A 13,964-nucleotide genomic window follows, 5' to 3' on the forward strand; every position below is an offset into this window, starting at 1 on the left:
CGGGCCTGCATTTTTGCCTGGCAACTATTGCCAAAGTTCCCCGTAAAGCGGATCACAAGGGACCACAGTCCCACTGGGCCCTTCCATCGTTAGGGACACCTGTGGGGAGCCCCTGGGGGCATTCAAATTTGAGAACCTGGAATCAAGGCCCCAAACATTTTTGATAACACCATTTGGCACGTCTGTGGTGCTAGAAGTCAGGGTGATGGTTAGTCTCGAGGTGGCAGAGTGACTGAAAGGGGCCCCTGGGGGTGGGGCTTCTGGGGGCTGGTCACATAGGTGTGTGCACTTCATGAAAACTCATTGAGCCATACAGTTGAGAACTGTGCCCTCTTTTATATTCAAAAAAATTTACCAGAAAAACTGTTGCTGTTAATAATGAAATTCATACTTTTTAGGAACCATGAATATGCTTTGAAGGGACACGACCCAAATGCATCTCACTTTCTACTTGGAGTGGACTGCTGCAAACACTCTCACCAGCTTCTGGACCTCCTAAGTCACTTCCTGTTTTCTTTTTCTTTTTTTTTTTTAATTTATTTATTTGTTTTTATTTTTGGCTGTGTTGGGTCTTCGTTGCTGCGTGCGGGCTTTCTCTAGTTGTGGTGAGCGGGGGCTACTCTTCGTTGCAGTGCACGGGCTTCTCATTGTGGTGGCTTCTCTTGTTGCGGAGCATAGGCTCTAGGCACGTGGGCTTCAGTAGTTGTGGCACGTGGGCTCAGTAGTTGTGGCTCACGGGCTCTAGAGCACAGGCTCAGTAGTTGTGGCGCATGGGCTTAGTTGGTCTGCAGCATGTGGGATCTTCCCAGACCAGGGCTCGAACCCGTGTCCCCTGCATTGGCAGGCGGATTCTTAACCACTGCACCATCAGGGAAGCCCAGTCACTTCCTGTTTTCTAAGCCTTCAAAATAAAGCTTGGGAAACCGGAGCATCTCCGGCCTCCAGGCCCTCCTAATTATAGCAAAGGATTAGCCAATTTCCAATTACTGGTGAGGTTTTTTAAACATTGACTCCCAAGGTATCTAAGCCTAATACACACTTTACTCCCTGGTTCAGATGCCTCTCCAGGGCTTCAGTGAAAGCCGGCCTCGCGACGCTGGTGTGTTTATGAGGCTGCCTGCTGCTTGGGGCCAGTGTTCCCAGGGGAGGAAGGGACCCTGGAGCTCTGTGCAATCAAAGAAGTCCCAGAGTGTGGGGTCTCCGGAGGAGGAAGGAACCCACTTCATTAGCAAGTGATCAACTGGAGTTTTCTTTGAAACTGTCTTAACTCTTCCAACAACTATTCGAGAAGAATGTAACAGGCCCTGGCTCTGTGCTAAGCTTTCAACGAACAAGACCAACCAGGTCCATACCTTCATGGGGCTATGTTCTAGAAGAGGAGACAGCAATGAGCAAGGAAACCGCTCATACATCCAATAATTGCATATGGTAAAACAGGATGCAAGCGACAGCAACCAGAGGCCTCACTGAGGAGGGACGGTTGAGCTGGGATGTGTTAGCAGATGTCCCGGATCGAGGGTGGAAGGTCTGAATTTTAATCCTGGCTCTGCCACATCTGGGCCACCCCTACCTCTCAGAGCCTCAGCTTTCTCATCTGTAAATGGGGAGCGGGAGGGGCATCAACACGTGCTGAGCGTCCTCACAGGAGGAGACTTCCATCCCCTGTCACTCTCAACCCTCACAAGGCTAGTTGCCTCCATTTGACAGATGAGGAAACTGAGGCATGGAGGGAGAAGACGCTTGGAGTGCAGGGGGTTGGGGAGAGCTCCTATCCCACGGCCTTGAACATCAACCCAGGAGCTAAGGTCTTACCCCATCAGTGATGAGGATCCAGTGACGACTGTGGAACCTAGAGCATGACACACCCAGGGCTGTGTTTCTGAAAGGTTGCCCAGGGGGCCGGCAGGGTGGGTGGCTGGGAGGTAAGGAGTCCTGGAGGTGTGTCAGGAGGCTCATGCTGTGGTCCGCACCTGCTCTGGTGATGAGACGGAAGCCTGGGCTTGTTATCTGGCCGTATTCACAGAGAACAAACAGGCTAGGGCACACATGCACCGCAGGACGTCTACTCAAAAATGTGCTCAGAGGGCTTCCCTGGTGGCGCAGTGGTTGAGAGTCCGCCTGCCGATGCAGGGGACGCGGGTTCGTGCCCCGGTCCGGGAAGATCCCACATGCCGCGGAGCGGCTGGGCCCGTGAGCCATGGCCGCTGAGCCTGCGCGTCCGGAGCCTGTGCTCCGCAACGGGAGAGGCTGCAACAGTGAGAGGCCCGCGTAACGCAAAAAAAAAAAAAAAAAAAAAAGTGCTCAGAAACCACAGCCATAGGGTGACCAACAAATCCACCTCAGCTCTGACATCCGGGGCAGAACGGAAGTGAGCCAGTCCTGGAGAGAATTGGAGGAGGACAGGAGGGCCTCACACTGGTCCCCGCCATCAGCAGTGATGTCCTCTGGATGACAGGCCAGGGAAGATCTCAGGGGGATGGAGCATGAATGCATCACGAGAAAGAGTGTGGGAACATTTATTTAGGACCGAGGGCACGTCAGGCACTTTGGCCAAAGGGATGTAACTGAACCCTTATGGAATTCTTAATCTCAGCTGGAGAAACTGAGGCTCAAGAAGTAGCAGGGCAGAGGCCGGAGTCCAGGGCCTGGCTGGCTGTCGTCTTCAGGTGAATCAGGTGTCCAGGTGGAAGCCCCATAGCCCACTGACTCCCCTCCTTGTTTCCAGCACTCAGTGGGATTTTTCTCAGTCCTCAGGGGCTGTAGCTGGTTTGTTTTACTCCAGTCTTGAAGGGGACACTGAGGAAAGCTGGGGAGAAAACAGACATTCTAAGGTGTCTCCTGAAACCGGCCCTTCTCGGGCTGTCTTTCTGAGTCCGTTTTTCCCCCAAGCTGTTTTTTGCTTCCCTCTTCTGCCCCCTAGAGGCTGAGAATGGGGCAGCAGGCTCTGCTTCCCTGGACACCGAAGAAAGCCCCCTCTCTCCCCATCCACCCTCCACCAAGAAGCTAAAATTGCCTCCACAGCGACCTGAGGGACACCTGGGACTCGATTAGGTGATTGAGAGCAGAGGTCTCCAAGTGGGCATAAAAGTTTATAAATTACAAATATATTACCAGCAGTATAAAGCATATATAAAAACTAAAAGAATTTAAAGGAGGACATAAAGATTAAATAAACACGACTTTTAAATGTTTTTATTTTATTTACTAACAGTGTAATAGACCTTTTGGCCTTCCTTTATACATTCTTTATAACATATTTTTACAGCTAGCAATGCAACTGCATACCCTTTCTTCAATTTTTTGAAAAACATGGGTTAACACTGTGCTGTCGTGATTCAGGAGTCTGGTTCTGTGTAGAGTTACTTCCATACTTGATTTGGCTGTTAGAGCTGAAAAGAGCGCTTTCATTTGGATTTATACAAATATTTCTAAATCCAGATGAAAGAAGCACCTCATGGGCTGTGTTTTCTTTCTTTTTTTTTTTTTTTTTTTGCGTTACGCGGGCCTCTCACTGTTGCAGCCTCTCCCATTGCGGAGCACAGGCTCAGCGGCCATGGCTCACGGGCCCAGCCGCTCCACGTTATGTGGGATCTTCCCAGACCGGGGCATGAACCCGTGTCCCCTGTATCGGCAGGCGGACTCTCAACCACTGCGCCACCAGGGAAGCCCTGGACTGTGCTTTCTAAACACCAATATTCATATTTTAGTCCCATTCTCAAAATAGGGAACCGTTTTTGGTGAAATCTGGCTAACCTACATTCATCTTTCTAGATATCCATCACTAAGTCCGGCAAACAAATTGGAAGATTAGTATTCATGTATTTTTAACAAATGGATTCAAAACCCCCTGAAAGTTTTCTTTTTGGAAGCTTTTTGAAATTGGTTGGAATCTTCCGTTTTCAAGTTCTTGAAGTGTGCAGGCTTGGAGAGTTTCTAAGGGAAACATACTTTCCTTGCTTTTTGGCAATACAAGCTTATAACAATGGAAACATTTCCAAACATCTGCTTTCAAAATGCTCTTTCCAAAGGTGTAAAAAAGCAGTTACATTCTCTCCCATTGTTTAAAAGTTACCTTCCTCCTAGAGGAGCAGATTAGGTGCTTTGTTTTCAGGGGGGCAAATAGTGGACAGTCACGTGTCACCCCAGAAGAGGTCAGCGAATGTGGGCGCTTGTCTTTAAATACATGAGCCTCATCTCCAGACTCAGCAGCTGTTTGAAGTCACACTCAAGGTCCCTCCGCATCTCATAACAAAGTATCACTGAAGAGTCTTCTATGCAAAGTTCTTGTTCTTAGTAGTAATAATATAAATCATAGGGACTCTGTGTCAGGCACGTTGTAAGCGGGCTCAGACGGATTAACTTACTATATCCACGAACAGCCCTGTGAGGCAGGTCCGATTCTAGACCTTTTTGACAGATGGAGAAACTATGGCACGGACGTGGCAAAACCATGAGAAGCCAACTGGACAGCACGTTTAGGACATCGTTGTTGTGACTGACAGATGATACTGGCAAAGGGGAGACTGTGGATGGGGCCGGTGTGAGAACATGGGGACCCTCAGACTTGGGAACCAGAGCTTCCCCCACCACCCAGGAGACACCATAAGCTTCTAGCGGATTTGAGTCCAGGCCCGTGGTTTCGGCACAGCCGCAAGGGACACCCACACTCTGATGGGAGGCGAAGGACACAGAACTCACGGAAAAAGGGTGAATCTTGCCTGTGCTCGCACTGCCTTATCTTCCTCGGGTTTCTGATCAAGACACATGTTCTGGAGCCTCTTACCTTTACCACACAATCTGTTAAACAGTAGAGATGCTCACACACACACACAACACACACATACACAACTGCCTGACACTCCTTTTACTGGTTTAGTCTCCCAAGTAAAGCAAAGAGAAAGACGATTTATTGAACATCTACTAAGTGCCATATGGTGTACCCAGACCTTTATACGCATGACCTCGTTTTTTCCTTGCAATAGCCCTATGAGTCAGGGGCCCTTGTATCCCCATTTTATAGATGAGAAAACTGAGGCTGAAAGAGGAGTTGACCTGCCCAAGGTCAATGGCAGAGCTAGAGTTCAACCCCAGGTATGTGACTCCCGTTCCTGTGGCCCAGGATACCTTGACCTGGCGGCCATCACTTCTGGAAGTTCCACCTGGCAACTCTGAGTGGTCAACTCTGTTCTGTGTGCTGGGAGGGGGTTTTGTTTATTTGTTTGTTTTTTGGTTTTCCTAATGGAATCAATTTGACATGTAACATTGTGTAGAGTTTTTGAGCAGAAAAGAATTCTACCGAGTTAGAAGAGGGTTTTGTTAAAATAGGTGAAGGCAGTGAAGCATGGAGAAACAAAAGTAGGAAGAATGGGACGTATTCCATTCGTGTCTCCCCAGGAGTGAGGAAAACCAAACCCTGGGTTCAACCCAGTGCAAGGGAGAGAGCTCCCTCATTGGGGTAAGTTTATCATGAAGAGAAAATCTACCGCCTGACCAGCACCCCTGAGGGGAGGCTGCCCCAGGAAGGGACTTGGCTGGGGTTTGTGAGCCAAGGGTGGGCACACAGGGGGTGGATTTATGCTGTTGAGATGAATAAATGAGGTAGAGCCCATCCTTGGCCCCCATTCTTTATCCATCCTGTATCTGTACCCTTTGCCATTTTACACTGTCCTTCCACAGTGGGCGGGGCCTGCTTCCCTGCCTCTTGACTTTGGACACGGCTTTGCCGAGAGCATGAGGTCAAGATGTTGGTGGCCTGGTCCTCAGTCTAGGCCTCATGAGATCTTGCAAGTTCCCACTTGCACTTCTGTCGTCGCTGTGATCAGAACACACCTGGGCTAGGCAGCTGGCCCCAGGAGGGGGACCTTGACTGACAGCCCCTCCTGATTCCCAGATACGTGACCAAGCCAGCCAAGACCAACAGACCTCCCTTGCCAAGTCCAACCTGCCTGGATTCCTGACCTCACATTCTCACACCATGCCAGCTCTTTCTTAGATGATGGGGAAGCTTCTCTTTCCCAGAAGCCCCAGCAGATGGCTCTTGACGTCTCACTGTAGACAGAGAGAATGGGATCCTCCGACTGGCTTAAGACAGTCAGGACCCACCCCTGGAGCTGCGTCTGGGGCCAGTCCCTGCCCAAACATCATGGAGGAGACAGAGAGAGGTGGCTACAACAATTATCTATTGCTGTTAACAACGTGCAAAACTTAGCAACAATTACTGTTTCTCATGATCCTGTGGGTTGGAATCTAGGCAACTATCCTTCTCTCTCCTGGTACCATTCGTGGGCTGCAGTCTTCTGATGGCTCGACTAGGCCCTAGGATCGACGAGGAGCTCACCTGTACACCTGGAAGTTGGTACTATGCTCGGTGGGGTGCCTTAGTTCATCACGTGAGCCCCCCCCCTCCAGTCAGCTAGACGGGGCTCCTGTTTTGCGTGTGTCTTGGAGGTCTTAGAAGGCACAGGTGGAAGCCACAAGGCCTCCTAAGCTCTGCCCTAGGCACACACATGGAGTCACTTCCAGGCATTCTATTGGTCTAAGCATTTCTGCCCAGATCTAAAGGGAGAGGGAGTATTGCAAAGGGCTGGTGGGTCTGCAAACAATCCCCACAGGTGATTAGGGCAGATACAAGAGAACAGATTCTGGATGGCCAAAATGGCCAATGACCACCACGAGAGGGCAGAGGGAAGCAATGGCAGAGAGGCCTTCCCGGGCAGTGGGCGGATCTTTCTGCCCACGGGTGCCCTGGCAACTCAGCAGGCAATGCCCCTAGAGACAGTGCTCGTGTCAAACACAGGAATGTTCCTGGGACCTACGCCCAGGGATAATCTTTGAGATCAAGACGGTAGGGGCTGGGATTACATGTCTCCCTCACTAAATTGAGTCATGAAACTTTTATTAAGGGACCTAGCTTGTCAACGTCAAGAAAACAAGGCAACTCTGGGCAGACCCATTAAAAGCAAATCCTTCTCCACTATCGCCATCGCCGGTCCTGGAGGAATTGTGAAATGACAGGGTGAAGAGGCGGGTTGGGGTGGCAGAAGGGGCTGTCTCATCTGCTAACTGCATGCAAAGTGCTTTCCCAGGCCCCTAAGAATGCAGGCACAGCAGCCACATCCAATTTCCCAAGGTTTCTTCACAGAAAACTGCCTCCTTCACAGACACGCGTGACAGCTGCTTCCATCAGACACGGGAGTGTGTTCCCAGCCACTTCTCCCTCAACCAAGAAGGAGGGTCAAGTGTGGCTACGTCATTTCCGGAAACTGAACACCCCCCTCCTGCCCCCTCTGACTGAAGGCCTCAGGGACCCAGACCTCCTAGCTGGAGAGACCCTCTGGGCCCCCTGGACCACTCTGCTCAGGGAATGGGGCCACACAAAGCCCCCACTTGGAAGACTATGATGTCACCCACGTCCAGATTGGCCATCTCGTAGATATGTGTTGCTGGTCAAGCAACTTAGCCCCTCTGAACGTAAGATGGGTACGACAGTGTCCACTTAACCTATGGAAAACTCCTGGTATGACTTTTTTTTTTTTTTTTAATGTGAGCCAAGATTTTAAATCAGGAGATAGAATACAAATAATTGGATTCTCCAGCTTCTTAGGGACAATCTAAAAGTCTGCCAGCACTGGGCCTGCATTCCCAGCTGGCAGAACTGGCTGGAACTGAGTAACTGTTTTAGATAGGATACAGTCTCTCCACTTTGCCACAGTCCCCACCACTCCCTATTGTCTTACATCAGATCTACTTTGCTCATTCCTATCCCTGACCTAATCCCAGCAGGCACTGGAGTTTGCCACCACTGGGTTAGAATTTTAGTTCCACTGTCCTCAGAGCTCTACCAGATCGTTATCCCAGGATCCACTGTCACTAAACCAACAGCTCAACATCTGATCTTTGTAGGGAGCCGTCATTGCCTCCTTCTGCATCCTCCATCGCTCCAGCCACCAGGGGACTTGGAAACCACCTCCCTAGCCAGGCATCTGAGTGACCGGATCAGCCTTCAAACGTCCTTGTTCCTCCCTGTGGCTGAAGATCCTGGGGTGAGGCCTCTGCTTTCAGCAGTTTGCAGGGCCCCAGAATCCAAGTCTGTTTTACTCCTCCAGGCGCTTAGTCTGCAAATGGTTTCATCTCGGTCTCTGGGCTACTTGACTGGAGCATCCAGCTGCCGTCTCTGATGTTTCAATCTTTCAACAAATCCCCGTCGAGCCTCTGTTACAGGAAGCAGCAGACCAAGGCGCATGGGCCAAATCCAGCCCTCCACCTGCTGCATTCTGCCCACAAGCTAAGAACAGTTTTTACATTTTTTAATGGTCGAAACAAAATCAACATAAGAATCATATTTTGTGACACATGAAAATTATATGAAATTCAAATTTCAGTGTCCGCAAATAATGTTGGATTGGAAAGTAGCCATGCCCTTTCATTTCCGTGTTATCTGTGGCTGCCTGCGGGCTCCAGGGCAGTGTGGGGTTGTCGCAACAGAGACGTACGGCCCACAGCCCACAGAGCTTCAAATGTTTGCTCTCTGGCCCTTTCCAGAGAAAGCCTGCTGCCCGCTGCTCTGCTACATTCCAGGCCCTGTTCTGGGTATTGGCGCTACAGAACTATTTCCGCTGCCTGGTGCTGCATAACAAAGTACCACAAATTGAGCGACTTAAAACAACAGAAACGTATTCTCTCTGAACTCAAGGTGTCGGCAGGGCCATGCTCCCTCCGGGGGCTCCAGGAGAGGATCCTTCCTTGCCTCTTCCAGTTTCTGGTGGCTCCCGACATTCCTTGTGGCCGCATCCCTCCAATCTCTGCATCCCACCTTCCCCTCTGGGTACATCTTTTGGAGACACTCATCATTGGATTTAGGGCCCACTGGATAATCCAGGGTGGTCTCATCTCTAGATCCTTAAGTATATCTGCAAAGACCCTTTTTAAAAATAAGGTCGCATTGGGCTTCCCTGGTGGTGCAGTGGTTGACAGTCCGCCTGCCGATGCAGGGGACACGGGTTCGTGCCCCGGTCCGGGAAGATCCCACATGCCGTGGAGCGGCTGGGCCCGTGAGCTATGGCCGCTGAGCCTGCGCGTCCGGAGCCTGTGCTCCGCAACGGGAGAGGCTACAATGGTGAGAGGCCCGCGTACCACAAAAAATAAAAAATAAGGTCGCATTTACAGGTTCTGGGACGTGGGCATATCTTTGGCTGGAAGGGGTCATCATTCAACCACTACAAGTGGTATATTGCCTTCTAAAATCTTCCATTCTTTTGAAGGGAGATTAATGATAACCACTTACCCCCCCCCCAAAAAAAGACCCTAACAGGTCAGGTGTTGATGAGAGCTGTAGGTGAACTACAGGGAGGTGAAGCAGATGGAGAGGAGGCTGAGCAACAACCACCCCAGGGGGTGGTTGAAGGTGGGAGGGGAAGCCCTAACCCGCAGGGCCCGGGGGGACTGGAGGGAGGCGGCCGAGCCACCCGAGCCCGGTCCCCAGGGTAGGGGAGGAAAGCTGAGGCTCAAGAACAGGGGCCTGAGGCCTGCCCCAGGGCAACAGGCCACGCCCGGCCTGGAGGGTTGGAAAGGCAGGAGCTGCTCCACCACCCACTTAACTGCTGGGGCACCAAACAGCATCGAGTCCTCAAGCCCACTCACTCTGATTTTCTACTCTGCTAACGGGAAGGTGGAGACTTCAGGCGCCGGTGACAACCTGCTGTGTCCTGGTGGGGATGGTAAAGGTCAGCTGTCACAGGTAAGGGTCTGGCACGCAGACACACTTAGCTTCAGACACAGGATTCAGTCGGTTTCGGATATTCAGTCCTGAGGGGACCATGATCATCTAATAGTGGCCTTTTAGTCTGAGGATACAAAGTCCAAAACAAGACCTGGATGTCCCTCCCCCAACCCCATAAAGACGTCTGCCTCCCCCCAAAAGCAATCTTGGAAAGAAGAGGGATGAGGGGGAAGGGAGACCTCTTTAGACAAGACACTTTCAGTGGGGAGTTTGACAAGTCTGCCATGGACAGCTGTGCAGGTTGTTCACCATCCAAGAAGGCCTGGCTAAGGGAGCAAGTGTGGGGTGAAATCTTGCTTACACTCCACTCTCCTGGTGCAGAAGTGCCCCTATTTGGAGGAAGAGGTGCCTTTTGAAATTCTCACAAAACTTGTCTGAAGTTTGAACTTTAATGGAATATTTTATCCAGAAGAGCCTGTTTTAAATCTGGAGAGAATGATTTCTGTTTAATGGGAAAATTTTTAAAAAATACATTTTTCCGGCCACCAGTTTTGCAGTGTAAAATGAGATGATTTCTAGAAACAGGTACGTTTTGTGTACATCTGAGTCAGGTCAGAGCACAGAGTATATTCTGTCCGTCACCTCACACATGCGCACTGTACACACACACACACACACACACACACACACATATTCTCTCTCTCTCTCTCTCTCTCTCTCTCTCTCGTAATTATGATGATATGAAGGACATGGACCACTTTCTTGAGGGCAGGACCCATGGTTATCCACGCGTCAGGCCTAGTCCTCGACCCAGTACTGGTCACAGTATAAACCCTCAGTGAATGTCTGGTGATGGACCGGCAGACTGAACAGGTGAGTGGTGCATAAGCGATACACACCTTTGAGCTGAGCGTGGGTCAGACACGCAGCGTTCTATTAAGGGAAACCTACACAGCTGGCCTTTGTTTGGCTCCACAGCCCCTGTACACAGAGAAACCCCAAGGAGCCTTGTGCTCAGGGACGGACCGGAGTGCCCAGGGTCTCCCAGAAGTGCACTCCACCTGGGTCATCTATACAAACTGGATTCTGCAAATAGCTCTCAAAGCCGCCAGAGGAAGCAGAAGCAACTGTGTGGAGCATACTGTGCGTCAGGAAGCAGTCCTCTCCTCACATGCCCAGGCTCTAAAACCAGAAAGGGATGGGACCCGGCAGACCCAGTGAATCTGGGCCCCCAGGGACCCTGACTCCTGGCTCTCAGCTTCCCACTGTCCCCACAGCCAGCTCAGGCTCTGGCTCTGGGACTCCTCCAGCAGTTCCATCCACAAGCACTTCCTCTCAGGAAGAACAAATCCGACTCCAGGCACAGCAGCCACAGCACCTCTGGCAGGGAACAGAATTTGGAATCCCGTAGACCTGGTTTCCCGCCCTGCCACTTACAAGCTGTGTGACCTCAGGCAAGCCACATAACTCCTCTGGGCCTCAATGTCCTTCAAGTTCAAGGGTGACAGTGACAAATGTCCTGTCTCCTCGCTCAGCAGAATATGAGCTTAGGGGACGTCTCTGGTGGTCCAATGGCTAAGACTCCACGCTCCCAATGCAGGGGGCCCGGGTTTGATCCCTGATCAGGGAACTAGAACCCACATGCTGCAACTAAGGATCCCACAGGCCACAACGAAGGTCCCACGTGCCACAACCAAGACCTGATGCAGCCAAATAAATATTTAAAAACAGAGAGAAAGAAAGAGAGAAAGAAAAAAGAAAGAGAAAGGAGAGAAAGAAAAAGGGGAAGAAAGAGAAAGGAAGGAAGGAAGGAAGGGAGACAGAAAGAAAGAGAGGAGGGGAGGGAGGGAGGGAGGGAGGCGGGAGGAAACGAGCTTAGGAATGGCTGACAGGAGCACAGAAGCTTCCAAGGCCCCTCAGCATGCCGTTTCCCCAGTGAGGCTGAGCGGAGGCTGGCTCCTCCGTGAGCACGGGCAGAGCAGAAAGAACGCAGGCTCTGGAACCACACAGACCTAAAACTGGACCCCAGCTTTGCCCATGACTTGCCGTGTGGCCTTGGGAAATTCACTTCCCCTCTCTGCGTCTCAGTCTCCTTATCTGTTAGCGTTTGCTCTGAAAGCAGCGGATCCTAAGGGCTGGGGTGGGTGCCTGCAGAAAGCAAGCCCTGGGCAGCGTCTGGAAGGCAGTGGTGGTCTGTCTGGTCCTGCAGCGGAGGAGGCGGGAACCATTTTTGGAAATGCCACAGTACAGATCAGTAAGGTAATAACAGCCCCCAGAGTGTCCTCGGGGCTCCCAGCCCCTCCCCAGGTAGGCTCAGCAGGGGGAAGCTGGAGATGCTGTGCACATCCTTCTCTGGAGTCCGAAACACTTCTACTCCAGTGGCCTTCAGAGGCTGGAAGCAAGGTCGCAGCGACTCCAGGGGAGCTCAGGACTTGGGTAGAGAGAGGCAGGGCATGGGCTGGTTGCAGCCTCTGGACCTCAGGCCCCACCTCGGCAAAGTGAGGATAAGTCTTCCTCAAGGGCTCCGAGATTGGACAGTATCTGTCTTGGTTTTTCCGGAAGGAGCCGCCCCTCTGGACGAGTCTCTAGCCTCAGGCCCCAAGCTAACTCCAGACACCAATGTGGGTCCAAGAGCTGAGGGCCCAGATTACCTCCTACAATGTTCCAGAGGCCACTTCTACCTCACTGGTCCCCGTCACGGCTTAGGCAGAAACAGCCAGACAGCTGGGGTCTCTAGGGGTCTGTGACCCACCAAAAGGTGTGTATCTGCACAGAGGCCTAAGGGGGCAAAACCCTGCCACACACATAACAAACATCATGTTGTACACCCTGGAAGAGGTGTGTGCATGTACATACACACAAGGAAAGGTCTGGAAGGCCACCCACTGAGTCCTTATAATGACTTAAGAAACTTCTATGTTGTTTCTCTGAAAGGAACATGTATTGTTTGCACAATAAAGAGAAGGAAAACTGGAGCTGCTGGATGTGTTTAAATAATTAACCTTTCACCCTCCTTGCCCCCCACTGCGGGCACTACACAGGGCTCTCTGCTTAGACCCAGGAGGCCGCATAACCCATGTCTGTGGTGAAACCCACCACCCCACCTAGGGCCCGAGCCAATCAATTAACATGGCTTTTAAAAGATGTTTCCAAATGATGCAGACGGGGAAGAGCGGAAAAGGGAGTCCCTGAGCTGAAGAAATCCTTCACTGAAGAGCCGTTCTCTCAAGTGCTTTTCCCTAAGGAGCCTGAAAGTAAGGCCAGGCGTTCTGAGAAGACACCAAGGACGCGGCTTCATTGTGTTAAAAATTAGCGCCAGGAGAGACCTCAGTGTGACTCCAGCTTCCTCCTTTGAGGAAAAACCCATTTAGATACATCTGGAAAATCCTCACGCACTCAGTGTTTTGGGGGCACCTGCTCCAGGCCCTACACTGAGCGCTGGGGACACAGATGCTCCCCTGCCTTCAAGGAGGTCTCATCCCGGCGGGGGACAGAGGCGCCGTATGGTTAGCAAGGAAGCCTCGCTGTCAAGGAGCGTGCAGGAGAGCTTCTGAGTGGAGGACCTGGAGGAGGGCAGCCAGCTCAGGTCCAGAGGGTCAGGGAAGACCCCAGCTTTCCCCTGGAGCTGGTGTGGGGATGAACCAAATTGGTCAAACTGCAACCACCAAAATGCTGGCTGTGCAGAACACGATGTTGCTCGTCATGTTTCTCTCAGTGCTGGGGACCAGCTCAGAGTCGATCCCTCCTGATGAGCCAGGCAGCCGCACCTGAAGCTGAAAGGAAGGACGCCGGGGATCGTCTGTCTTCCAGACACTACAAGCCTCCCAGGGCCGGACACCTTCTCTTCCAGGACTAGGGAGAACAGAAGTCCCAGTTTACACCTGTCGCCCCAGAGTTACTGTGATAATGTCTCTTTTCACTCAAGACATCCGGGTTTGGGGAAAAAAAAATTATATAGTCATCCTACCCATCTGTCCACCAAAGTTTCATGGCAATCTTCAAATGTCTCCGGTCAGCGCCAGCCTGGTTGCCAGCCTTAAGATGCCGTCACAAGGTGTCTTCAGCCTTCCTCTGCCCACTCGCCCAGAGGCGAGACCTGCTCAGATGATCGTCACCTGTAATGAAGTCTCCCCTGATCCTCAGCCCTCCCCTGACCCCCTAGTTCTACAACCCTCTGTCCATCTTCTGGACTCCCAACCTTGATCACAGTCCTAAGTACTTAGATTCTGCAACAATCTGTTTGCCT

General features: G+C 51.5%; 1 protein-coding gene across 2 annotated transcripts in view; it reads right to left on the bottom strand.

The window, feature by feature from the left end:
* Window positions 1-2,512: 2,512 nt before the first annotated feature.
* The window catches only part of XPO6 (exportin 6), a 122,108-nt gene continuing 110,656 nt past the window's right edge, over window positions 2,513-13,964 (bottom strand). The window contains exon 24 of one of the 2 annotated variants that reach the window (XM_060124311.1): window positions 2,513-2,806. In XM_060124311.1, coding sequence (XP_059980294.1) covers window positions 2,774-2,806 — 33 coding nt within the window. In that variant the 3' untranslated portion in view covers window positions 2,513-2,773. Of the gene's footprint in view, window positions 2,807-3,611; window positions 4,290-13,964 lie in introns of those variants that run through there. The other variant, XM_060124312.1, reaches the window with a different exon arrangement.

Source organism: Lagenorhynchus albirostris, chromosome 15, assembly GCF_949774975.1.
Source record: "Lagenorhynchus albirostris chromosome 15, mLagAlb1.1, whole genome shotgun sequence".
Lineage (NCBI taxonomy): Eukaryota > Metazoa > Chordata > Mammalia > Artiodactyla > Delphinidae > Lagenorhynchus > Lagenorhynchus albirostris.